Consider the following 26127-nt stretch of genomic DNA (forward strand, 5'->3'; position numbering starts at 1 on the left):
TACGGAAATAACCGAAGGGGAGGGGCAATACGCTACTTGGGGACGTGTAAAAACAAGAGAACCCTGGTGTGATGGGATGATTTGTTCATTCTTGAATAAGCGCTCGTGGATGGTTCCTGAAAATTGAATTGAGGCGGCGAATTGAGCTCTTGAACTTTCCGTATAGTATTTAGTTCCGAGAGGTTGGTGCCTCGTTCTCGGGTCCACCGTGTCGACTGTCTCGGGACCATTGAATCATAATGCTTGTTGAACTCGGCAGGAGTGTCGGTCAAGCCTGAGCGCCTGGGTCTGACTTTCATCCGAGGTCTGTTAGAACGACCATGTTAGGGGGGTGGTCAACTCGAACGCTGTGTCCCTCCACAGTTGCATGCGTGCAGTCATAATAGGCTCTGCGCTGAAGATAAATATGGTGTGCTTTAAGAATCAGGATGAGAAGCCTAGGGCTAGAGGGTTGGGCGCAGTGCACCGAAGCGAGGAGGAGGATTCGAGCAAGGCTTCAAAGGTGCACTGGAGGGACTCAGCCAAAGGTGTTGCCAAACACCGAATAAGCCGACTGAAGGCTTTAGCCAAACAGGGTGCATACCCGAAGCCCCAGCCAAATACCAGTCGGAGGGAGCAGGGGTCTAGCGAAACAACCTGAAGCCTCAGCCAAATACGTTAGACATCCCGAACCTTACAGTATGCCAAATACACTCAAGCAACTTCCAAAGGCCTAGCCAAATACTCCCCAAAGTCTGGCAGGCTGCAGCCAAACAAAAGCCTCGCGGTTCGAGTCTCACTGTGTGACGGCGCCAAGAGACCATCTCTTTCCTCCCTCGCTTGCGCTCCCAGGCACAACGCAACGCTGCTTTGTTTTTTCTTTTTGTTCCCTTGTCTTTGCCTCTTCCACGACTCGTCCTTTCACGACGAAAATTTACGCTGCTTGAAATCGTGTCCTTGCGCTACCTACTCTGCGATACCCACCCATCTTGCGAAACCTGGAACCTGAACGGGTCATTCATCCGCAGATCGAAGAAAAGGCAGGCTTTGGAAGGGGAGAAGCAAGGGATACTGTGGGACTACTTACTTATACAAAGGCAAAAAGGGAAGCGAGGGTTCTGTTTTCATCGAAGATTGATATGCACGGGAAGCCTTAGAGATGGCGTCTTCGACTACGTCTTCTTCGCGAGCTAGAGCGTCTAAAGATGCTCTTCCTCCTCGTTCAAGTTTAGGCGAATTGGGATTCGATGCGGTGGTAGACCCAGTGCGTATGTCATCTTTTCTTTTGCCTATACGTGATGTCTGTTAGGCTGATGAAGCGTCCGATTCATAGAGAACGGAGGAACGAACAGACCACGGACGGGATCAGCGTCCTCCTCGTCCCACCACGCAAACGGCAGCGCTCACTTTCAAGCTCATACGACCCCAAATCCTTCTACAACAATCGAAAGCCAAGCCCTAACGATCACCCTCCTGCAAGCCAAAACGACGCACCTCCACGCCCGTCTCCTCTCCACACTCGACTTGCTAGACTCCAAATCCCTCGACGTCGAGCGCCTGCATGCGCGCGAGAAAAAGTTGAAGACGAAGATGAGGGTGTTGCAGGATTTGTGTAGGGAGAAGGAGGAGGAGTTGGTGGAGATGAGGGAGGTTGTGGGGCGGTTGGTTGAACGTGGTATGTGGTAGCCTTAATTTAATTCTGTGTTTTTTGGAGAAGCTAATCTATGGATTGGAATTGGGTTCATTTGTGCTGGGTGTAGTGGAACTAAACGGCACCCTGAACGTTATCCGACCCGCTTCGTATTGTACGACGGCGCTGCTGGATCCTGTTATTCCCAAGAAACGCAAACCGCCACCCACCCAATCCCACTCGCACTCGCGTGTAGTGAACACCTCGAATCAGCTAGCAGCTTCGACATCGCGTCTCCCATCTTCATCTTCCTCGCCCGCCACTGCCGCTGCTCCTGGTGTTGGTGGACACGCCACTCCCGCCCGACCACGCTCGACGACGCCTACACCCCGCCGCGGTCCTATGCGTCTCGCGCCACACCATCTCGACGACACTGATCACGAAGACCACACCAGCGACATCCCGAACGTAGCCCATACCAACGGCATCCCGAACGACGACTCCAATGACCCCTCAACCCAACCCCTCTTCAAAACCCTCCTCGAACAACAAAAAGCCGATCGAGCACATCTGGTGCAGTCGCTCAAGGACGCGCAGCAGAGGATTGCGGTGTTGGAGGCGAAGTTGAGTAGGAGGGAGGAGGAGGTGGCGAGGTTGGTTTGTGCGGGGTGGTGGGTTGGTGGGACTGGTACGGGGGTTGGAGCTGGGACGACTGGGGTTGGGGCTACCGGGGTTGGGACGATTGCTACTGGGGTTGGAGGTGGGACTGGTACTGGTGGGACGACGACGAACGATCGTACGACAGCAACAAACGGAGTAGCAGCGGCCATGACGAATGGAATCCCAGCTGGCATAAATGGTGCACTGAAGACGCCTATCGAGGTCGACGTTGCTCAGGCGCTTGATTGGGCTGTATCGAGGAACAAGGCTCTCGAAGTTGAGATTGCGGGATTGGCGCGGAAGATTGGGGGGTTGAGGGCTGCTACGGGTGGTGCGAGGGACGGGGGTGGGAAGGACCCCGGTCCTGCGCGTGCGAAGGAGAAGGAGAACGGGGTTGCGAGTGCGACGGAGACGAAGAAACCTGCCGACCCACGAAGACGCATCGTCGAAAGCCCAGAAACGCCCCCTTTATCAACGGCGACCACGAAACTCATCTTACGCGCGTCGCAGCCTAGTTCGGGCTCGTCGTCGTCTTTCAAGGCTGTCCCGCTCCCGCCTGTCGCTTCTTCCTCTTCTTCTTTCTCGTTAACGGGGGCGTCGACGTCGTTTGATTCTTCATGGCACGATAAGGACAGGGATGAGAGGAAGGAGGAGAGGAAGACAACTCTTTTGTCCCTGAGCACGGACCTTTCGGCGTTGGAGAGACAGATTGATGCGTTGGCGGGTGAGAGGGAGCGGTGGGGCCTTGTCTTAAAGGATTCGACGAGAGCAGGGGCAAGGGACGCGAGGGGAGGGAGTAGGTCTGCGTCTGCGCCTGTTCCGATACCTACCAGCGAGCCGGAGGCGAAGGGGCATCATCAGCGTTCATCGTCAAATCCTCAAGCGCATCAACGGTCTTCGTCGAATCCTCAAGCGCATCAGCGGTCATCGTCAAATCCTCAGTCCCAGATGCATACGCATGTGAGGACGGGGTCGGGTGAGGGGGTGGCAGTGGTTAGGTCGAGGTCGAGAGCTTCGTCTGCTTCTGCGTCTGGGTCCGTATCTGCGTCGACGGTGCAATCGCTTTCGAGGCCTCGGAGTGCTACGCCTTCGTCGTCGTCGTCTTCGGTAGCTTCGGGTTCGACTACGGGTACTGTGACTGCGACTACGGCTACGGGGGCGGCTACGGCGAGACCTCGATCTTCGTCTGCGGCGACGGGTCAACCGTCCTCTCAAGGTTCATCCCCGCCTTCTTCGAGAGCGCGCTCGTCGTCATCAGCGCAGAGTAGATCTCGCTCGTCTTCCGCTGCGCAGGTTGATTTACGGTCACGGTCTTCATCGACTGTGGATGTTGGTTCGCGGTCGCGGTCTTCTTCGACTGTGGATGTTGATTCGCGGTCACGCTCGCGGTCCTCATCCTCAACTGCGCACGGTGATTCGAGGCCGAGGAGATCCTCTACGCCGATTCAGAGTAGCAGTGGTCGCCGGTCGGAAACGCCTACCCCGTCTCGACCGCGGTCGAGGGTGGACGAGGAGGTTCAGACGACCGAGTCGTTGTGCGGGTCTAGTACGCCTACGCCTACGCCTACAAGTTCTCGATATCAGGATTTGGCACGCGGCGGTGCTGGAAGGGAGGACGGTGTAGGAAGCCAGGAAGCTCTGACGAAGCTAAAGCAAGAAGTGGAGATGCGGTTGGAGGGATTGGAGGGAGAGGTTAGGGAGTTGGCTGGGAGGGTTGGGGTTGGGGGGCATGGCATCCGGGAGGTGCGGGAAGGGGAGACGAGAGAGGAGGAGAGGCTGCGGTTGCACGATCTGGATGCGCAGAGAGAGGCGCTGGAGGAGCATAGGAGGAGGTTGGACGAACTAGATGAGCACAGGAAACGCTTATCGGAGTTGGACGAGCAAAGGAAGGTGTTGGACGAACATAAGAAGCGCCTGGATGACCTGGAGAGGGACAGGCAGAGGTTGGACGAGTTGGAGAAGGAGGGGAGGGTTACGAGGGAGGAGTTGGAGCGCGAGAAGACGCGGATTGGGAAGATGGAAGAGGAGATGGAGGCGAGGTGGGAGCGGGAGAGGGAGCGTGTGGAGGTGAGGGAGAAGGAAAGGGAGGAGAGGGAGAAGGAAAGGGAGGAGAGGGAGAAGGAAAGGGAGGAGGAGAGGGAGGAACGCGACGAAGCACGCCGCGCAGCCATCGAGCAACACCTCCAAACCCACCGCACAGCTATCGAAGAACGACTTAAAACCGAACGGGAAGCCCTCGAGAACCAACTTAAAACCGAACGCGAAGCTAGAGAAGAGAAGGAGCGCGCTGAGCGACTCGAGAGACTGGAGCAGAAGGATCGAGAGTTGAAGGAGAAGTTGAGGGAGAAGGAGGCGCAGAGGGTGGAGAAGGAGAGGATGAGAGCTGAGAGGGAGAGGGAGAGGGCTGAGGTTGGGGAGTTACGAGAGGGTGTTGAACAACTTGGGGAGGGCTTCGAGTACCTTCGCGAGGAGGCGGGGCAGTTGAGGGACTTTGTCCACGCTACGAGGATTGATGTTGAGAGGGATCGGGAGGATGTGGATCAGCTCCGAGAGGCGTTTTTGCATCATCAGGAGGAGTACCATCAGAATCGCGAGGGGGTTCAAGAGTTGAAGGAGGAGGTGGAGCGGAATAGGGAGGAGATGGAGAGAGTTAGGTGTGAGGGCGGGGAGCGTGTTGTAAGTCCTCCATCTATCAATTTCTTTTTATTTTCTTTCTTGGTTTTGTTCGCACTCGAGAGAATTTGTTTTGTTCGTACTCGAGGGAAGAGGACGGAGAGCTAATATCGTTACTCATTCGTATAGGATAAACTCGAAGTTGAGACGCGCGATGTGGTGGAGGAGTTGAAGAGGAGGATTAGGAGGGTTGAAGAGGAGTGTGAACGGTATGTCTTCTTTTCTTCTTTCCCCCTTTGCTTAATGAACATGCGGCTTATTCACGTTTTCTACCACCTTTGCTTTGACACTGGACTGCATTCCCACGAACTTTTCGTTTAAACACGAACTTCTTCCTCTTGCGAACGGACTCTGTTGGGTTTGAATGAAGCCTTCGACGATCCGAGCTGGAGCTTAAGGAAAGGTTTGAAGAGTTGAAGAGGGAGGGGCTCGTCAATGGGGGGTCGGGAACCGTTGGTCGGGATGAGGTTGGGGCGAATGGACATGCTCAACCTCAGTCTGCATCCAGCAACGGTCAAGCTCAGCTTCAGTCGGTATCCCAGAGCATCCAAGCTCAGCGTCAGTCGGTATCCGAGAATGGCCAAGCTCAAGAGGATGGTCGTGTGGCGAATGGGTATGCTCCAGGGGAGGTTGGTGGTGGTCGGGTTCTGCCTACTTGGCCGGCGATACGTCCAAGTCCGGAGCTAGAGGACCGACGGGAAGACGAGGGTGTAGAAGATGAGGAAGGCGAAGGTGAAGCGGATCGTAGAAACTCGGCTGGGTCCCCGGTGGAGACAGAGCGCCAGGGGGATGTGGATGATACCGGAGACCTCGGTGAACAGGAGGGGAAAGAGAGGGGTGAACGCCAGGAGCGGGAGGAAGAGGACGCTGAGCCGAAGAAAGAACGAATCTCGGTGCAGGTCTATGACCGACATGGACGCCCCCCGTTTTCGCTGGAAAGCCGTGCGCATGACGAGAGCAAGCAAACGGATAGCTTCGACGAGAGCACCCAAACGGACGGGTTCGACGAGAGTACGGCTCGGGATGAAGACTACCGGTATGACGGTAGTACGACGCGCGCGCAGTACGATGGGAGTACGAGTCAAGCTGGGTACGATGCGAGTACGAGTCAGGCTGGGTATGATGCTAGTACGAGTCAGGCGGGCTACGATGCAAGCACATCTCGCGCCGAGTACGATGCAAGTACCACTCGCGCACAGTATGACGACAGCGCGAGTCGAGGTCGATATGACGATAGCCGAGTTCAATACAACGACAGCACCAGTCAAGCCCGGTACGACGAGAGCTCGAGTCGACACCAGGAGCACGAGTCCTACGACCACGAGTACGACGAGCTTAGCAACTCGCTTTATGACGATTTATCGCATTTGGTGGATGGGGACGAGGATGAGGAAGGGTATGAGCATCGGGGTTACGAAGGCGGTGGGTATGGAGGTCGTGGGTATGAAGGGCAGTATCGCCGGGGGTATGGCCGGGAGGTCTACGTGGAAGGTGGACGCGAAGTGTATGTCGAGGACGGGTACCACGACGAGGATGGGTATCACGACGATGAATATCAGGGCCAATACGAGTATGAGGAAGGAATGGACGGAGGGGACCTTCGCACGCTTGTGCTTTCGACTATTGAGGAGGTTTCGGAGAGGTCTAGTTCGTCGTTGGCTGTTGGGGATCATGGTGCTTACGGAGATGGGGAGGAGGAGGAGGATGGGGGTTATGAAGAAGTCGAAGAAGCCGACGTGGAGGGAGAGGAAGAAGGGGAGGGAGGGTACTCCTACCTCGAACGATCACCGTACTCGCATGAAGTGGACTACGAAGAAGGCCGACATCCCCAAATCCGAATCGACGTTCCGGATGACAGCTCGCAGGAGTACCAGCGACCTACCGCTCTGGAGAACGAACGCGCTTATTTATCGCCTTCGACGCCTGTTCCGCATGTGGGTTCGCCGTCGACGCCTGTACCGCACGCGCAGGATCGAGACCGGTTGTCGCCTTCGACGCCTGTGCCGGAGCATCATGCTGGTGATCGGAGCCATGATGCGCAGCAGCAGGGTTCGTCGATGTATGTTGCGTCGTCGTCGTCGCCGTTGCATACGCAGAGGGATGGGAGTTCGTCGCCTATGCCTGGTGGTGATGGCGATGGATCGAGCGCGAGTGGCAGGGAGAGGAGTGGAAAGGAGGTGAGGGAGGGGTCGAGATTGGGTGTTAGTGGGCAGAGTTCCAGGTTGGGTGTTAGCGGAGCGGGATCCTCACGCTTGGCTGATGAGTCTAGGTTGGGTGTGTCTGGTGGAGGGTCTTCGAGGCTGGGTGTTTCAGTGGCAGGTTCCTCAAGGTTAGGTGTATCTGCAGGTGCTTCGTCTAGGCTGAGTGCCTCGGGCGCAGGTTCGTCGAGGAACGACAGTCCCCTGCCGCCCTCTTCGCCGCCGCAGGATACGTCGGTCTTGCCGGTTGTGACTGATATGTCTGGGCTACCTGTTGCGACTGACATATCTGGGCTACCTGTTGCAACTGATACCTCGGCTCTGGATCATGGGCATGATGTCTACCCTTCGCCGTCGACGCACGCTTCGCCTGAAAAACGTATTTCCCCATCGGCGCGAGCCTCTCCTGCCACGCGAGCATCGTCCTCGAAGCGTATATCCCCAACGAAGCGAGTCTCGCCATCTAAACACGATCCCAGTTACCGAGGTGCCTCGCCATCCGATATGGACCTCGAGACACCACTCATGCCGATATTGCTGTTCTCAGAGGACGATGATGCGTCTGGATCCGCGTCGCGTTCTGGTTTGAGTGGCGATGTACATATGTCACCACGACGAATCGCTCGCGCCTATGCGGACATCGAGTCGCCTGGGAGGAGGTTCTTGCGTAGTCCACCTGACTCTCCGGATTCTTCCGCCCCTGATTCACCGGAGAGTGTGGAGGGAGAAAGACATCATGGATCTGGAAGGAGAGACAGGGGAGAGCGAGGGAGGCGGGAAGATCAGGAGCATGGGGATGGGCACGAGGATGAAGACGAGTATGGGCCTGGTCATGATTCTTCGACGTCCCTGGCTACGCTGGAAGTGCTGGGTTCGCCGTTGATGGGTGAAGGGTTCAGTACCCGCTCGCATATGGCTGCTTCGTCTGGGTGGGGGGATGGTGGATCTAGGAGTGTCAGTGGATATCGGCAACCCATTGTGGAGGAGGAGCAGGAGCATGGACAGGCACATGTGGAAGAGGACGAAGACCCCGATCGACGCTCCCAGAACCGCCATCACCAGGATCGATACCCCAGCCAAGGTTCAGGGCACCTTCTGGACGAACGACGCCACGAGGACGAGGATCGGTACCTCTCCAACGACCAACCTGAAGACCAGAGTCGTGATCTCTATGCAGAACATCGCGAGCCCCACCATCGATCTGATCTCCGTTCGCCAACTCCTCCCCCGCCGGAATGGCCTGTTCATCATGTTCGAGGGGGACGGTTCCCCATTGACGACACCTCTCGCGGTCCACGGCTATCTCGTTCGTTCTCTCGCTCGAGGGGACGTGGAGATGAGAACGAAGATGGAGAAGGAGATGGAAACGAAGAGCCTTTGATCGACCCTGACACCGTACCCTTCGACTTTGATTACGGGAGCTTTGATCCCCGCGTTGACGAAGACGGGAATCCCCTCGACGACGATGAAGGTGATCGAGATCGATCACTAGGTGTCCTAGCTGGCCTAGGTGGTGGGATTGGAGTCCTGGCAGAGTCGACGAGGGAGTTGGGAGGGTTTAATTCCTTTGCGGCCGATTTGGAGAGTTTTTGTCATCCGAGGGAGAGCGAGTCTGTGGGTGAGGAGGAGGGGAGGTTTGATGATGCGCCTGAGGAGCTGGAGAGGGGGTGGAATCGGTCGGGGTATGCTGGGGATCGATCGGGGTACCAGGAGAGGTCGGGATACTACAACCAAAGCGGATACGACATGGGTAACCGATCAGGGTATGGGAATCGATCCGGCTTTGACCACGGCGATACGTCTACCAACCAGTTCGATCGCTCTGGATACAACCATACCAGAAGTGTCTACGGATACCCCTTCAACCAGAGTGCGACGGGTGATTTCAGTTTCCATCCTGCGAACGAGTCTACTGGGCGGCATTTGATGGGAGGTTCGTTTGGAGGATCAGCTTCGTTTGGAGGTCGATCGTTCGGTGGGCAGGGTGGTCATCCTGTTTGGAGCACACCGAACAGGTCAGGCGGTCAGCGTCAGTCGATGTACGCTTCGAGTGGGTCGCCTGGTCATTACCGTCCTGGGGAATCTCCAGGGAGGTTCTTCAATCCCGCCAACGAGTCTACTGGTCGACATGGCTTCAACCCAAACGATTCACCGAGCAGACACTTCAACCCGGCGAACGAGTCCACTAATCGACACCAGTGGGGTACTAGTCAAGGATACGCGCCCTCGAGACCTTCGCCCCTCAAGACCACTTTCTCGGCTCCCTCCCTTGGCGGTGGGAACGGTGAACCTAGTGCCACCGGAAATGGATATCTGACTGGTTCACCAGGTCTTGCTGCCCCTTCAGTCGATCAAAACCGATCGCGTTCGACGGGTGGTATCTTTGGATCGGAGGGTCTCAACTTCAATTTCAATCCCCTCGTTCCCCCTCCGCCTCCCACTTCTGCTCCTGCCGGATATGCGTCTGAAGACAAAGGTATGTTTCCCTATCCCTTTTTCAGTTCATAGTCTAATTTATAGTTATAGACACATCGACCGCTGCGTTCTTTGGTCCAGTGTTCTCAGCTCAGCCATCCGTTACTCAGACTCCTGCAACTCAGCCCAATCGGAAACGAGAGCGTCCAAGTGACTCGCCTCCGTTCCAATCTCTTGATCAACTGGGTCAAGTAACGCTGTCGCCTTCGCCGTTCACGTTGAAGTCGCCTCTCTTCACACCCCGTTCGCCAAATTTCAATCCATTGGGAAGGTTACCTGCTCTCACACCCAGCCCGTTCGCTTTGTCGCCTATGGTTACTGGTTCTGCAAATACCATTCCGGGCGCGTCGGATGGATCGGGGAGGCTCGGAGGAAGAGGGCTAGCTGCTGGAGGTGCATCGTCGAGTTTGGGAACCGGAGGCGCATCGCGTCTGGTTGGGAGCGGTAGCACGAGTGTCCAACCCGCCAATTTGAGGAGGACGGCTTCTCTTCCCGGCCAGGGCCGTACTCGGGAGAGGGATAACCTCACGACGCCTGCGATGGGGCTGGGCATTGGACATCGTGGAAAGTCTCCGGTGTTCGACTCTGGGAATGGGAGTACCGGTGGAGCTGGTGTGTCCGGGAGTGTCGGGAAGGTGACTCGAAGTCGAAGTGGTAGTGGAAGCACCGCGGGGAATATGAGTGGAAATACGAGCGGGGTGTCGAGGAAGAGGAGTGCGTTGAGCACGGGTGGAAGTAGCCCGAGTTTGCTGGGAAGTCCATTTAAGGAGAGGAAGGAGAGGAGGCCTGGATCTGCAAGTGGCAAGTCGTTGAGTGTGAGCGGTGATACTGTGCCTGCTGGGCAGGAGGAGGGCTGGGTTGGGAGTGGAGATACTGAACCTGTAGAAGATGAGTATAAGTAGACGTTTCGGGAGCAGGTCTCTTGGTCTCCGTTTCTTTAGTTTCTCTTTCTCTTCGTGTTGATATTCATTTTACTCTTGCACATTCTCGTTCTCATTCAAAAGGTGCACTCAACGTGGTCTGTAGTTGTTGTATGTATATAGCCTTGCGTTTTTGTATATCTACTCCCTTATCTATTCGCTCTATTTTGTATATTTCGACCTAGTGTTCTGTTCAATAGCATTCATTCTCGACACCCCAACGACGTCATGAAATTTTGAAATCGTCAAAAAGATGAGATATACAGTTTAGATTACATGACACTTTCCATCCGCTGCATTCCTGGCTCCGATCTGGCTGCACAGACAGCTTTAAGGCCTTCCACAAGTACGAGGAATTTTCTTGCACCGTGGTCGTCCATGATATCACTCCCCCATCTACTCCGCGGAACAAGATCGACATCTTCGGGGTTATCGTCCACAATTGTCTGACCTGACAACGGCGACGTAAGTTACCCGTGGTAGGGAGTTGGTTATAACACAGCAAATCAGCCTTACCAGTCGGGGTCGGTGCAAGTCCCAGTTGTTGTAGATTGGGTTGATAAGGCATAGATAGCGGTGGTCGTACTGCTGTATTGCCGTGCTTCACATAGCAGCAGTACATCCTCCCCATGAAGATGACTCCTGCTATTGAAGGAAGACTGTAGAGCTCTTCGAACGCAATAAGCGCCCGAAGGTTTTGGTTTCGTTTGAAAACAGACGTCAGCTTCGTTATACATCTGGAGGAAAATACGAAAGCAGAACAGAAGCTCACCTTGTATGTCCCTCATTCGACTTCTCATCACCTTGTCCACTGCCTCGCGCATTGAAGGGTACAGGATGTCGTTGGGCCCTTTGATGTACACGACGAGGATGGGTTTGTCCTCGTACATTATCTCGTACATGAATTGCACGGGCGACCAGCAGCTGGCACCTGCACCTATGGCACCAAACGAGCTAGGCGGAAGGATACCGCTGCTTGTCTGAAACGTGTTCGATGGGATCAGACGCGGTACGACGGAGTATCGACTGTCTGGTGGGAAGAGCGAGTGAAGGAGTTTGTTGAAGGGCCCATAGTAGTCGGTTTCAGTTGCGTGTGGGGGCAGGCAGGTGAATTGGGAGATGATAGATGCTGAGAACCAGGATGACATCGTGGTGAGAAGTGGGTATCGAGTGGGGTGGATTATGTGGGGGTGAGTAGACGCTCGAGTGATGGCCAATAATCTCTCGCGTTGATTGTATCGCTTTGCCATTGGCGTCTAAGCAAAACATGCACAACAGATCGCCCCACCGGTACCAGTGCGCCCGCCGCCGCGCTACCTCGCTAGCAACTCGCTAGTCCTCAATTATTCGTCGATTATAGCATGTTGCCGGAGTCGCCGCAATCCAAGGTCACCCAAGGTCCCCTCCTCGTTCCTGTACTGCTACCTGGCTCTGGCTAGAAGCGCGGCGGGAGGAAAAAAGTGGCCTCGACTAGTCTTCCGTAGTCAGATTAAACGATACTCACGCGCCCTTTGTAAACTTGTTGAATGAGGACGCTTCGCATGTATATGTATGTCTCGGCGCCGTCACAATTTGAATTTGGACTGGAACTGCGAGGTTTTGTTTGGCTACAGCCTGACAGAGTTTGGATTTGCTTGGCTAGGGCTTGTTATTTGGGCGTTGTGTAGCTCCGAGGGGTTGTTTGGCTTATGCCTTGGGATATTTCGTGTTTCGCTGGGGCTTTGGGATATTTGCCTAAAGCCCCTACTGCTTCCCTACCTCTAATAGCTGGGGTTGGTCTGGAGCTTCTGGAAATGCTCTGACCCTGTTCCCCCTTCTCTTGGAGAGTTCTGAGGGAGCAGGACCCTGTCTCTGTCCAATCTTTGTCTGCAGCTATCGAGAGCTTGTCACTTACGTGGACAGACAGATTGATTTGTAGAGCGTCATTCCCGTCCCCGGCCCTGTCCGCCGCAGCGAACTAGGTAAGGCAGGAGCGCATGCACCCTTTTTCGAACGGAATTTAACGGGCGCTTAATTGGCATCAGTGTCAAGTGACCATCAGTCCCAATGGCATGTGCCGTTATCTCGTCCAATTTATTCCATCCGAGTCCCTGAGTCCCAACAAGTCGCATGAGGTCCGAAGGACGAGCTCACCTCTCACGCCGTCACGCTCAGGCTTCCTTTCCCCCACAGTAATCCCTCACTGGTCACCTTTCGTGTGCCTCGAAATGCGCGACGACAACTCGCTGACTCGAGTAACCTCTCGCATTCCTCTTTCCCTCTTGGTTCTGTCTCTGACGCATTACGCGAGTTGCGTTGTACTATACCCCGAGGCCTCACGAAATCCGGACGACGCAGACCTGGTAAGCAAGGCCGCTGCTAACATTCTATCGCGTGCCTCCTCGATGCCCGGTTTCGATAGACGACAAGATGGACAAGATGAAACTTGCCCCTTTGGCCCCAATGCAGAGAGATGTGGTGGTGGTCGATACTGCTGTAGCACCTTATCAAGATTGTGTTGCAATTTCGAATGTTGCGTGCCTGGGTGAGTTATATCGTCGTCCGGTGTCGGTGCATGAATGGGCACGAAGCTTACTTCCTGATAGCACGGAATGCATGCATCTGGACTGGGCGCCGAGCAGCAACTCCAATATATGTTGCCACTTAGGAACGAACTGTGGAACGGGACGGTGAGCATCTATTTGTACTTCATTGGGTGGCCAAATTTGAACACTCCCACTCCCCGACAAGCCCACCGGAGACGACGCCTCTCCTTCCTTCAGCCCCCTACACGTATTCATTCCCTTCCAATGCTCCCTACACGCCTTCGTTCGACACGCTGAATACAGCAATCGATGATCATGAGGCCACTGGGTCCCCAAGCGAGACCAGTACGGGGACTGCCGGAGAGAGTGGAGACGGTGGATTATCGACAAGCGATAAGATTGCGATAGGCCTTGGTGTTCCATCGGCTGTCGCAGCTTGTATGGGAATCTGGTTGTTCTTGAAGTCGCGAGGAAGGAGGACTTCTTAGCACATATTTGCGTTGTCGGAGAGCATGGGCTCTGACCGCCAAGTGCCGATCAGCCCTGTCTCGACCTTGGACCTTTGTGCGACGTCGAAAGGAACACATCCTTGATTCTTGGAATTCAATCCCACGTTTGAGACTGAAAGCGGGAAAGGGAAACACACTCGGGCTTCACAATCGCCGCCTGGACACCGGTGGACTTTAGGTCAGACTAACCGCTCGAAGCTATTTTCGGAAATATGCTTAGGTGACAGGTAGAACGCGTGGCGATGGCTCAGGTACACGCTTGATATGAAATGGGCGCTTAATTTCAGATCTCAGACGGTTTGCGCAGCTCGATGGCAGGTGGTATGTAGTGTGCATGCATCGCTTCATCGTTTTGCCCATCGTTATTTATCCCTTCCTCACATTCATTCACCCCGTTCTTCCACCCCCTCCCTTACCTTTCCGACACCTTTCCGTTCTTCAGCACACCCAACCCGGGCCCGATAATGCTCGCGCATACGACATGTGCGCTGCACATCATTACCCTCGGAGCCCCGGCAGTGTTAGGGATACCTTTCATCGAATCTACAGTCACAGGGATCACGAAAGCCACGTCCATATCCCCTCTTTTCTCTAGATATAGATTGCCATCCAAACGACAAATAGGTTGTGTAACAAATGCAACTCCGTGTGAAGGGGGACATTGTTGCCCCCAGTTCGGTACGCAATGCTGTAGGGCCGACGTTGGGGGCGCTAACTTTGCCGAGTGTTGTGCGCCTGGGTGAGCCCTATTCACGAGAAGCAATCGATGCTCGACACTGCTTAACTTGAAGCTTCTTTCCCCAGAATGACTTGTGTCTTCTTCGGTGCTCAGGCTGCTCTCTGCTGTACAAGAGGCGAATCTTGCGACGGCGGTACCGTGACGTACGTGAAGCGTTTCCTTTGGCACACGGAGCGTTTGAGCTGAACTGGGGTGACTATTTAGTCAACCGGACGACGATGAAGACGATTCCCCGCCTCCGGCTACCACCCGCTCCAGCCAAACGTCAAGCAGTACAACTCCTACCAGTACGCCTTCTTCTACCCCGGAAAGCATTTCCGATCCGTCCACATCGTCCACGCCGACCTCCGAATCCCCCGGAACGCCATCCATAGCGGACACCTCAGCTGCCTCGACTACTGATGGTTCTTCCATCGCCTCTTCCACCACACCATCGTCAGACTCATCTAGCGACACCCCTACCCCCACCATTGGTTCACTCCCATTCCCCTCCCCGTCGACCACAACTTCAGATGACGCGGATCCTGAGGAAGACGATGAAGAACCAGAGACGTTGAAATTGGCCGATAAGATCGCCTTGGGTGTAGGATTGGGTGTTGGTCTTCCTAGCGCAGCTGTGGCTTTAACGGGTCTGTGGACGTTCTTTAAGCGTGAAGGTTGGAAGTAGTTACATACAAAGGTTGACTGGGATGATGGTCGCTTATAGCTGGTCCACTTATGATTGAATTTCACGGCGTGGTCGTCCTTGCCTCTCGAGACCACGGCTCTCGAAGAAATAAAAAAGGCATTTATTAGCAACAACTCGTCTCGATCGAGTGACCTCGGGGTTATGAGCCCCGCGCTCTACCACCTGAGCTATGTTGCTGATAACGTAAAGAAAGCTTGAGTATTGTCCTCGTACAAGTGCATTTTATCTGACCAGGATGATGGAATCCACACCGAGGCTCAGACTGAGATAAGTCTTGCATGCAGCAATAAAAATCAGTTGACCACAAGAGCCGATACAGTGAGTCACATCCACAGCTCCTTGATCAGATCAGCCGCCCTCTCCGCAATGGCATAAATCCCAGCCTGGGTCGAGCCCGCAGTTACGAACGGCTTTAAATTCAAACAGATTCAGCTTCGAGATCATCACATGCGAGCACTACGAATTTGACGAGACTCACTGTTACACTTGAATCGACAACCCTCAGTCCCTCAACCTTTTTCACTTTCAGATCCGGGTCGACAACTCCCCATTTCGCACCTCGAGGCGACATTGCGCACGTCCCGCCATTGTGACCGGCGTTTGCTGTCGTCAATCGTAATATTGAGTCGACTTGGGCGTTCCACGCTTCTTCGTCGGATAAAGGCGGGAGAGGCGGCGAGACTGTGAGGTTCCATTCGCTCCACGTAGGGGCAGAGAAGAACCGCTGAGCGGCCTTTATCCCTTCTTTCATGGTTAGAAAATCAAAGTTGGAAGCGTAAACGGCGGAATCGATGAGTGGTGGATCGAACGGGTCCGCCGAGCGCAGTTTTACCGAGCCTCCTACAATGAGGTGAGGGGGAGCTGGGTCTCAGATTGAGCGGAGGGAGCTCACGAGAGGTGGTTTGAATGGCGATGACTACGACCGCGATCGACGGCGGGAGGTATGGGTTCCCATTCGCCTAATGAGGGTCTGTCAAATTCTATCGCGATGAAAGTCGAGAGCTACTCACGGAAATGGCCAATTCGAAATGAGGGGTGTTCTTGCCGCTAGAAGGGTCGTCGTACCCGCTCCAGATACTCGAGTTGTCAGGGATCCGAAGCGAAATGATGTGGTTGGACCCTGAACTGGTTAGTGGCCCTGTACGATTGGTACGCCATTGATCGAGCCATTTACGCTGAAGTTCGGCGTCTCTGGAACTTGAATTAGAACATGGCAACAGAAGTTCGAGGCTGAGCCGAGGACTTACGGGGTGACTGTCCCTTCAATTCCTAACCCCCAATTCAAGAACATCAATGGCTGATCCGTCAGGTTCTGTCCAACGCTTGGTAAATTTACCACCGGTTCAATACCCAGGGCTTGAAGTAGGGAGACGTCTCCTATCCCCGAGAGCTGCAGGATTTGCGGAGAGTTGAAGACCCCAGCCGAGACGATCACCTCTTTGAAAGCTGTGACTCGAAGCTCTGGAATGGCTAAGAGGATATTGCGTAGCACAGCGGGCGGTGGACACACCTTTCGAAGTATCGTGGGCGGAAACAAAATGGACTGTCGTAAAGAGAGGAACACGGCCACTAGGTCTCCGAGTCGCGGAAACCTTCGTGACACGATGACCTACCAGAACTACCAGGTTTGGCCGGTTCGCGTATTTCGGTGCTAGGTATGTCATAGCTGCCCCACTGCGTTCACCGTTACCAACGGTTAGCTGAGTCCAACCTATGCATCATGTCAGACGATGTTAGATCACGGGTAGGGGCAGGGCTACCAACCGACGCCGAGCATATTCCCATCGTTCATATCCCGATTGTAGGCAAACTCTCCTCCTAGCTCGCGGCTCGCCTCCACTACTTTGGCGTCGATTGCTTGAGGTGCTGCGGAGAGGCTCACAGATGTGATTCCGGTCTCGCTGTGCCAACGAGGATCGTACTTCCCCCTCGAGCCATGGCTGTCCGATAACTTGGTCCACTTTTCGGTCTAAACCCGCTCGTCAGGTTGGAAGGACTGCACTTCGAATGTGACTAAGGCGCCCACCTTGAACACATACGGTAAAATCTTCTTCCACGACCATCCGTCGTCCCCAGTGACCTTCGCCCATCGATCGTAGTCCGAGGATGATCCTCGAACGTAGAACATTCCGTCTATTTATAGAGTCTCGTTGGGTCGAAGGGTGGTATAGCGAGAGTGGAAACTCACTTATGGTGTTACTCCCGCCCAATACATGGCCCCTGGGGATGTAGATGCTCGTATTGCCAAGCGACGGCTGGGGTGTAGACGTGTAGTTCCAATCCCAAGAGGTATTCGGCGCCACCGCTGAGATCCCTGGTACGAGAATGTTGGGAATGGTCTCGTGTCTGAAAGAACGACGAATCAGCAACGGTGTCGTAAAATGACGAGTGGAAAGAGACCATACGTTGGACCTGCTTCGATAACCAAGACATTCCATCGAGGATTCTCCGTCAATCGGTTAGCGAGAACAAGGCCTGCATTTCCACCTGCTGGAGTGCTCAGCAAACATGCGCTATGGATGAGACAACCTATGACTGACCTCCTGCGATGATGAAATCGAACCTTGGGAGGCTGCGTGGTAGAGTATCAGTTATCAAAGAGGAAGTCGGAACTAACAGGAAGAGCGCGACGACGAGGAGCGAGAGTGGCAAAACGCGGAGGAACATGACCAAGGAGACTGGAGTGTTGATTCCTTTTGAAACACATTGTGACAGTCTATTTATGAGTGGTCTGGCGAAATACTTCTGCATGGCTCTTTCCACGCCCTCAAAGCCTTCGACTGGCTTCCTTGACCAGCTTGGTCACTCGAGATCGAGGTACGAAGCCCTTCCACCGCGCATAGCCAGGAGCCCATTGGGCTTGTCGCCAGAGACAATGGTATTCAGGCTCTATCGGCCGTCTTCGTTCATCAGGGGTGGAGACCTCTGGCGTGGTAGCTATGCGTCTAACCCTTGCAGGAAAGGTCGCGCCGCAAAATGCCGAGGTCATGATCGAGTCCCACGGTCGAAGTGGGCGGTGGGCGCTTGTTTTTTCTATCTGGTGAACACGGCGAGGGATGTTCCATCCATGGAATTTCTCCTCCTATCAATATGGTCTTTCAACCGTCGCCAATTCTGTGCAGGGGTGTCCACATCCTCCGAGCGAGATAAACAGTTTGCCCAGCTTCAGGGCCGTGAAACACCGTTTATGGAATTATAAGTGTATGTATGGACATTGAAGAGAGCTAGCGTGTAATAGAGAATTGAAGTAATGTGTATTGCAATTGGTACGCTGTATTCATCGTCCGATGCATCCATCACCCTCTGTACGTGCAGCAGCTATGGTTTTACGAAATCCATTACTACCTCGATCACTAGACGATAGAGAAAGCTCAGGCTCACCTGATAAGGTACGGGATATTCGCAGCCATCATCAACCCGAACGCTGCCCAAGCAAGCTTCAACCCGACCCCTAGTGACACTTCGATGCCAATGGGTGTTGGATTCGCAACTGGTGTCGTCGTGATAGTCATCCCGTTGATTACCTGCGCCTTCTTGACCGCTACGGTCCAGAGGATGGCACCTAACAGCAGGAAAATACACGACAAGATACTGAAAAGTGTGGAGAGAAGGAATGTAAAGTTAACTTTGGCTAGACCCCTGATGAATGTAATGAATGGTCAGTCCACACATGATCCCGGACGTCCAGCGACAGCATCAACTCACAGTATAAGGCTTAGTCCGACAAAGATAAACGCGAGCAGAAACATATACCCAGCCGTCCTCGAAAACGACCCCAACAGGACGTCATTTCGGAAGTTGGAAGGCGGTACGACAGCGTTGATGAACTGCGAATAGTTCAATGGCATGTCGGATTTGATGATAGAGAAAGGCCGGAACTGAGACGCGGTAGCCTGTCGTGCGCATCTCCCACTGAATTCGTTCTCGGATTCGACATAACCACAGTAGTTGGTAACGCCGAAGCGATATTCGTGTCGCAGGCCTGTCCCGTTGCCAAGTCGAGAAGCACCATCGGAGGCGTACAGTCCCTCGATTGGTATGACGCCTTCAAAGGCCGAGAATAGGACTTCGCTACACAAAGATCAGCGAAAGCCGAGGTAAGCAGAAGGTTGAAACGTACTGATAACTTGATAGGTCAATTCGAGCCATGGATATACTGCCAGCAACAGATGAAGAGTTTGTTTGCCCGGCCTAGGGGTGGAAGAGATCTAAATACCCTCCCCCTGGGATAGGCGCGAAGAACATACGTAGATTAGCGCAAGAAGTATCATCGATGTGAGTCTATAGAATTAGGTCTTTTTTCAGAGTCTGAGAAGGGATAATCCAGAAAAATAACTCACGAAAGCAGCGACGCAAGGCTGATGCAGAGTTCCCCTCTCATTCTCACTCTTCCTCCCGAGAGACGACAGCAAGCAGAGTCCGAGCCGTACACAGAGTAAGAGTCGGAGTTTCTGTAAGGGTAGGGGCTGCTCGATACGTTGGACAGTGTGGTGTTTGGCTTTTCGCTTGGTGCTGGCTCCCAGCTACGAGGATGGCGACCTAATGGAAAGGAATCGGGTGGGGTGTACCGAGGGGAGCGCCCAGGATAGTAAGACATGATCCAGTCGGCAGGTACAGTGTTCGTAGCAGACGTCGATGTCAGGAAGCACTTATACTCGGTTAGAACGTACCTGAAGGATAGGCCTCGTGCACAGCTAGAACAGCGCCAGAGGTATTCCACCTGTTCAGCAGGGCCTAAGGAGGTTATAGTGGGCGACCGCCTGACCATGCACGTTTCATGTGTAAGTGTCCAGAACGAGACGGCACGCAGAGTATTGCGCTGACAGGGTCAATGGAACATGTCGATCTATTAATAGAAGCACTGGTTCCAGCTGGAGTAAGGGCCAGATAAGCGCTGGTTTGATTGAACTGCCATCCGTTCGAACCCTACTCTTTCCCTCGTTCCATCCTGTCCATAGATGTCGAGTCCTTACCTCTTCTTTTACCTGTTCTTCCAAGTGACGTTCGCCTTTGTCGTAGACGTTCAGCATTCGCACGCCCACCACGACCTAGCGCAACGACAATCGGTGCGACTGTGTCCAGCCGGGAGCCTCGAATGTGTCGGATATTGCTGTATAGGAGACTCGTGCTGCTCTCATGGAGCTGAGCCCTGCTGCATAGCTGGGTAAGTGTCGTGTCCCTAGTTGCATCGTTGGTCACTGAGTCCAAATATACCCAGCGCCTCGTGTCAGGTATTCGACCATGCTCCCCTTTGCTGCGTGAAAGGCGTGAATTGCGGAGAGGTTCTGTCATCTGTCGCGGCGCCCACCCCGACTTCCACCGTAGGCCTGCCGCCCCCTCAGTCGTCAATATCGTCGATATCGTAAGTTTGAGGGCCCACCCAGTCGTTGACATCCACTCACCAATTGATATTGGCAGGTCAGCGTCGATACCCACACCCAGTCCCTCGAGTACCAACAGCGACGAGGAATCAAGCAGCAACAAGCTTCAGCTCAGCGACAGAATTGCACTAGGAGTCGGAATCGCAGTCGGGGTACCTTCTGCACTGGCTGCAATTATCCAGATGTGGAAGTGGAGGAAGTAACTAGAACCAAACCAGAGGCTAAATTTTGAACGATGCAACCCAAGTTGATAATGATTAGCACGGCGGGTTGGTTGGCGTGTCTGTCTATGGGACTCAGGTTTCTTAGGTCAAAGTTTTGCCTGTTTTGTGAAAACAAGGCCCCGAGATAGCCTTCGAGAGGTGCTGAGGAAGCGGTAACGAGTAGGCTGGAGAAAAACCTGCATGCCAGTTGCGCTTGCCCGCCTGCCGTGACCGAACAGTTGATGGCATCATCGGCATTGGATTTTACCACGACATCTGACCGCTCATTGGATTTGCGTTGGACCTCTCTATGTTCGACCATTTCTCCTTCGAAGCCTTACTATAGGTCCGCATTGTTCATCTAGGCGCATTTTTTTCCCTTGGTAATCATTTGTGTGGGTATCTAACCTACACCACCCGCCGAGGCCCGAAGACATTGGTAAAACGCCCCTTCATAGCTTTCCTCTTATCTTCCCCTTATTCCGTTCCCCTAGTTTGCAGCAGTTGACTATCTTTTTACAGCCTTTGCCAAAAGTTGACAGTAATCTTCGACATTCGGTAACACCTACAGGACATTATCATCTCACACACTCGACTGTCAATACGATTGTTATCATATCCAGCCACCCCGGCCATCGACATGCACGACGCAAACGGGCCCAGCGCGACTACGAGGTGCTCAAGGATTCATTGTAAATCCACCCCTCTCGATTGGCCCTCGGAACTACCGGCTCAAGCCTGACATAAACCTCATCACGAACTCTGCAAAGTTACTGTGGAGTTCGGAATGACGCTTTCCCAAGTGCTGTAATCGTGTGGACTACGGATCTCTTCGCACTCAGATCCCTCGCGACCTGCCGCTTGCCTGACTGCTTTAGATAGATAAACCTTCGCTGCGGTTCATGTCTTGGGTTGCTTCCTGGGCTTCTTCCTCTCCACGGCAGAACCAAACATTGGGCACGCCCCCGACTGAGCAATTTTAATGAAGCCTGTTTAGAGTCAAATGGCGACTGACTGTTCACCTTCACCGGGATCTCGCCGTGCTCTAGCCTTTGGAGGGAGATACATGGCCACTCAGTCATTATAGGGCCGCCTATTTTCGAGGAAGTGGACACCCGATTGCAGGTGGGTGGGAACAAATCCTCGCTCCACCACAACGTTCTCAAAAACATCACACCTCGACAGTATCATCGCGTCCAAGTTCTTCGCCTCCCACCCCTTTCACTGCGTGCCAATAACGCGTGGTTTCGCTCCTCTTCAGCATTCATCTCCGATTCACCGCTGTCTTCATGAATGTCAAAAGTGTGTAAGCTTCTTTCGTATAATGTGACCGCGTCACTGAATAGTTGTGCTTCGCATAGGTATTTCGTTAGCTGTGTCCCCCGATATCGGTCTTTCCTCCTCTTGGACGGGTATAAGAAGAACTGAACGAAGTCCTTCGATGGTTCTGCGAGGGATTTTCGTCCCCAATCCCACCTCGTCACTTGTTGCATTGATCCTGTCGGAATCGAGTCTCAGACAATGATCTCGACCTCGAAGCATCTCTTTGTGCTTCTTCCTCTTTTCCTAGTCTCACATCTCTCCCTCGTTCTCGGTTTCCCGGCGTACGCGTCCCTTGGAGGTTTAACCGAGCGTCAAGTCGAAGAGTACACGTCCAAGCTCCCTATCGTCTTTCCACCACCGCCGCCTGAACCTATCAAGGACCCGTGGCTCAAGTTGGTCAATGACAGGGCTCATCCATGGAGACCCCTTCGGAGAGGAGATGTCAGAGGACCCTGCCCGGGGTTGAATACGTTGGCATCCCATGGGGTATGTGGCGATGAACTTGGAATCCTTGGAATCCCGAACCTGCGTTGCGACTTTCGCATTTTCCTCGGGTATCCATCGTCGGTATCGGTGCACTGCGCTAACGTTGTTCTACGTGTTCCTGCAGTATCTTCCTCGAGATGGTGTGGCGACTCCAGCTCAAATCATCACTGCCGTCCAAGAAGGTGCGTTCTGTCGCCATTGAACATTTCGTCGGATATGATTCTGACCATTCTCTATAACAATGGATAGGCTTCAACATGGAGTACGGGATCGCGACATTCGTCACCTACGCTGCCCACCTCGTCGATGGAAACCCACTCACCAATCTCATCAGCATTGGTGGGAAGACGCGCAAAACTGGCCCCGATCCACCACCTCCCGCCATCGTTGGTGGGTTGAACACTCACGCTGTTTTCGAAGGTATGTTTGTAGCTATCGCGTTATCCCCTCGTTTTGATCGACACTAATTCGTCTTGATTCGCAGGTGATGCGAGTATGACCCGAGGTAAGTACTAATCGAGTCATTCGAAGTGGGATATCAGGATGACGTATATTTGTAGGCGACTTTCACTTGGGGGATAACTTCAACTTCAACCAGACGCTTTGGGAGCAGGTATGTATCGAGCCCCTGGTTACCATCTGTCAATGCAAAGTTAACTTTGCTGTAATCAGTTCAAGGACTACAGTAACCGCTATGGAGGTGGACGATACAACCTAACTGCGGCTGCTGAGCTTCGCTGGGCACGTATCCAGCAATCCATGGCCACGAACGGTCAATTCGACTTCACCTCCCCTCGGTACTTCACAGCCTACGCCGAATCCGTTTTCCCAATCAACTTCTTCACGGACGGACGGCTCTTCACTTCGAACACTACCGCACCAGGCCCCGACATGGACTCGGCGCTCTCCTTCTTCCGGGACCACAGGTACCCCAAAGACTTCCATCGCGCACCCGTTCCAAGTGGTGCTCGTGGACTCGATGTAGTCGCCGCTGCCTACCCTATCCAGCCGGGCTACAATGCAGATGGGAAGGTGAACAACTACGTCCTCGACCCGACTTCCGCGGATTTCACAAAGTTCTGTCTGCTGTACGAGAACTTTGTGTTGAAGACTGTGAAGGGGCTCTATCCAAATCCGAAGGGCTTCTTGAGGAAGGCACTGGAGACAAACTTGGAATACTTTTACCAGTCGTTCCCTGGGTCGGGAGGCTGCCCGCAGGTCTTCCCCTGGGGCAAGAGTGATTAGGTGCGCCGAGTCTGCGGGACGGGGGTACATTTTCGTTTAAATCGAGCTGCACGTTCGAATTGTAATAGTTCGTCATACTACTACGATGTTCCAATCGATTGAATACTAGGCGATCTTTGCTTAGCCCTCGCATTTCTGAACTCAAGCCGGTGGAACACACGAGTCGCGCGTGCGCTTAAACTCGTTCAAGCCTACGCTGTCTAGACATCGCAGCTCTCCCGCAGGCTCAAACTACTATATCTGCGCTGAGGGTATTCTGGGTTGCTCGGACACTGCATGGAGTCCATCAATATCTGGCCAATGCAGCCTCTGGGAATTGTTCAACAATCCTTAATTAGGGGATATGTTCGACCAGCCAACATGAATCAATGAGGATAACTGAGTAACTGAAAGGATAGGATATCTTTTGCATATCCAAGGAACTCAAGTCCCCACATCATTGACGGCACTAGGAATACAAGGTCAGCGAAGTAGCGTGAGCCATTGAAGTTAACAAGGGAATTAAGAAGATCTACTTACGCAGACAGAGATAACGTCGCTTCCGCATTGGCCAGAGCCACCATCAGGTCCGCACTCGTAGCTGAGTGCGCAAAATCGTCAGAGGCCAAAATGATAGAAAAATAGCGATGGAGGACGTACGTTAAACCGTTGAATTTGCTGGTGTAGCGATTAAAGATAATGGGGGCAGGGGTGCATCCAAAGGTACCAGAGTTGCAAGGGTTCTGCGTGGTGGTCAATCCGTCGACGACGACACAGTCGGAGTTATAGACGTTCCCTGTAAGATTGCGGGGTCAGCCATCGTGGATCAAGCGCAGCGCAGAACGCGGAAGAATAATGGGGCCTACATCGGTTCATGCCACTGTCCAGGCGAATGACATTCCCGATCCCAAAGTTGAAGCCAGGGCAGATGGCAATGGCTGATGCAACCATTGGGAGCAGGACTGCGAGTTGGGCGTTGAACATCGTGTCGAATTCTTTGGTTGCGAGTGGTGGTGGGAAGTGAGATGGTTGGTTAAGAGATATTGCTTTGAGGTTTGAAAGATGGACTGGCGACCCTTATATATAAATTTCTACTGACCATTAGGCGCCAGAGATAATGCCAGTAGTTCCGCCGGCGAGTCGCCGCCTCGAAAGCAGCATTGAACAGCTTTGGGTACTATTTTTGCCACGGGCGCCAAAAGCTAAGTTAAGTGTCGAGCGCCCATTATACTCTATAGAGGGAATAGTTGGAACTTTAGCTGTGGAGCATGTCCATGGTTATCTGATGCATCAGAACTTCATGAAAGGGAAGGTGACTTGAGAAATGATATATGAAGTCTCTCGAAACACCATCTCGACTAGCGGTTGGACGACCGAAGGGCTTGGCTCATTCGATCATTCTCTAATGGCTAGACATGGAATGGTGTCTATGGCGAAATGATGGAACCGGGGAATACGCCTTGGCACCAAGCTGTTACTCTTGGACGACCTGCTTTTTCAATGTTTCAGATTCCAACCAGAGTCAAGATAGATCCCAGGGTCTCTCGCGGTTGTTCCTCAGTTGTGAGAATATTTAGAGTCCAACGGGTTCAGTTCGTGCAAGTCTTACAATAGCTTGGTGAAAGGTTCTGAACGAGGTCCCATAGACGGCTGTCCTTCTTTATAAATTTGAATTAGCCCTTGGACCGCACAATCCATGCGCAGGGTCTGTTACTGTACCGCCATTGCTCACCATCGTTCCCATTGGAACGTCCTTCAGGCCTAGTGCGAGTACCTCATCAGAACATGTCGAGAGACGGTACCGGCAGCGTATGGCCCTCTTTCGCTGCTCCCCAAGCTACGCCTTTGACTTACATTTGTCGAGGAGGCATGGAAGCGCCCAACCGCTAGTTGTCGTGCCAATCGTTCTCAGGCGGGGTGTTCTATTCACGAGTGGGCAGTGTCGCGAGCGATATGGAGGTGATGGGGATGTCTAGTACTCTCGAAATCTTAGCTAAAAGGGATCTCTCAGGAGCCGCTAAGAGAAGCCATCCTGGTCTTTGTTTTCTGATGGAGCGAGGCGGCGCTCATGCAAACTGACATCGACGGGCTCGGCAATTGGCACCCAGCTTCCAAGAAAGTTCGAACTCCAGTGATTCAATGTATTTATGCGGTGTATTCACGCTGCAATTATAGATTATCAAACCATAAACTTTCAGCGCCATCAGACGCGGCATAGCAAGGGGCACGATGGTAAGCGCTCGTCCATGCCAAATCACCTGTAAGACGACTTGGTGTAGAGGGCCGTTGCAAGCACGGCAGCACCGAGCCTTTTTTTACTATATATAAATTATAGGGTATTATAGGTTATGTATTTCGGCGTTGTGACCCATTTTTTCCTGTGTTAAGCCATGCATGAGTTGCATTTGTCCTAAGGCCCTCATAGAGTCATAAACACTCCAAAGAGTCGGAGAATCATCCACATTACAAACTAAGTCACTAACCAACCCAGGAACTAGCGTCGAGCGATAACCA

The 26127-nt window shown here is 53.4% G+C and overlaps 8 protein-coding genes and 1 non-coding gene across 9 annotated transcripts; 4 read left to right on the forward strand and 5 right to left on the reverse strand.

The window, feature by feature from the left end:
* Window positions 1-1138: 1138 nt before the first annotated feature.
* Window positions 1139-10517, forward strand: CC1G_08422 (hypothetical protein; the record flags this gene model as incomplete). The annotated part of the gene is made up of 6 exons (XM_001831853.2): window positions 1139-1247; window positions 1313-1654; window positions 1740-4945; window positions 5072-5151; window positions 5313-9616; window positions 9667-10517. The coding sequence occupies 6 exons, from the start codon at window positions 1139-1141 to the stop codon at window positions 10515-10517; spliced, it is 8892 nt and encodes a 2963-aa protein (XP_001831905.2).
* Window positions 10518-10807: 290 nt separating this feature from the next.
* CC1G_08423 (hypothetical protein) lies at window positions 10808-11683 on the reverse strand (the record flags this gene model as incomplete). The annotated part of the gene is made up of 3 exons (XM_001831854.1): window positions 10808-10986; window positions 11052-11204; window positions 11308-11683. 3 exons carry the CDS (start codon window positions 11681-11683, stop codon window positions 10808-10810), a joined length of 708 nt encoding a protein of 235 aa, XP_001831906.1.
* A 2691-nt stretch (window positions 11684-14374) lies between these two features.
* Window positions 14375-14975, forward strand: CC1G_08424 (hypothetical protein; the record flags this gene model as incomplete). Its single annotated transcript, XM_001831855.1, has 2 exons — window positions 14375-14451; window positions 14513-14975. 2 exons carry the CDS (start codon window positions 14375-14377, stop codon window positions 14973-14975), a joined length of 540 nt encoding a protein of 179 aa, XP_001831907.1.
* Window positions 14976-15100: 125 nt separating this feature from the next.
* Window positions 15101-15173, reverse strand: CC1G_20158. The gene has a single exon. It is a non-coding gene; the product is annotated as a tRNA-Met (tRNA).
* A 146-nt stretch (window positions 15174-15319) lies between these two features.
* On the reverse strand, window positions 15320-17663 carry CC1G_08425 (aryl-alcohol oxidase; the record flags this gene model as incomplete). The annotated part of the gene is made up of 10 exons (XM_001831856.2): window positions 15320-15406; window positions 15475-15836; window positions 15889-15955; window positions 16007-16187; window positions 16244-16539; window positions 16610-16707; window positions 16761-16965; window positions 17023-17129; window positions 17185-17342; window positions 17614-17663. The coding sequence occupies 10 exons, from the start codon at window positions 17661-17663 to the stop codon at window positions 15320-15322; spliced, it is 1611 nt and encodes a 536-aa protein (XP_001831908.2).
* Window positions 17664-18029: 366 nt separating this feature from the next.
* On the reverse strand, window positions 18030-19145 carry CC1G_08426 (hypothetical protein; the record flags this gene model as incomplete). Its single annotated transcript, XM_001831857.2, has 4 exons — window positions 18030-18078; window positions 18378-18635; window positions 18702-19067; window positions 19117-19145. The coding sequence occupies 4 exons, from the start codon at window positions 19143-19145 to the stop codon at window positions 18030-18032; spliced, it is 702 nt and encodes a 233-aa protein (XP_001831909.2).
* Window positions 19146-19954: 809 nt separating this feature from the next.
* On the forward strand, window positions 19955-20580 carry CC1G_14919 (hypothetical protein; the record flags this gene model as incomplete). The annotated part of the gene is made up of 3 exons (XM_002910895.1): window positions 19955-20160; window positions 20215-20358; window positions 20415-20580. 3 exons carry the CDS (start codon window positions 19955-19957, stop codon window positions 20578-20580), a joined length of 516 nt encoding a protein of 171 aa, XP_002910941.1.
* A 1464-nt stretch (window positions 20581-22044) lies between these two features.
* Window positions 22045-23634, forward strand: CC1G_08427 (hypothetical protein; the record flags this gene model as incomplete). The annotated part of the gene is made up of 6 exons (XM_001831858.2): window positions 22045-22389; window positions 22514-22571; window positions 22639-22809; window positions 22874-22894; window positions 22950-23002; window positions 23062-23634. The coding sequence occupies exons 1-6, from the start codon at window positions 22102-22104 to the stop codon at window positions 23632-23634; spliced, it is 1164 nt and encodes a 387-aa protein (XP_001831910.1). The 5' UTR covers window positions 22045-22101.
* A 436-nt stretch (window positions 23635-24070) lies between these two features.
* CC1G_08428 (hypothetical protein) lies at window positions 24071-24597 on the reverse strand (the record flags this gene model as incomplete). The annotated part of the gene is made up of 4 exons (XM_001831859.1): window positions 24071-24082; window positions 24154-24214; window positions 24274-24409; window positions 24480-24597. The coding sequence occupies 4 exons, from the start codon at window positions 24595-24597 to the stop codon at window positions 24071-24073; spliced, it is 327 nt and encodes a 108-aa protein (XP_001831911.1).
* Window positions 24598-26127: the final 1530 nt, after the last annotated feature.

Source organism: Coprinopsis cinerea (assembly GCF_000182895.1).
Source record: "Coprinopsis cinerea okayama7#130 chromosome 7 map unlocalized cont3.7, whole genome shotgun sequence".
NCBI lineage: Eukaryota > Fungi > Basidiomycota > Agaricomycetes > Agaricales > Psathyrellaceae > Coprinopsis > Coprinopsis cinerea.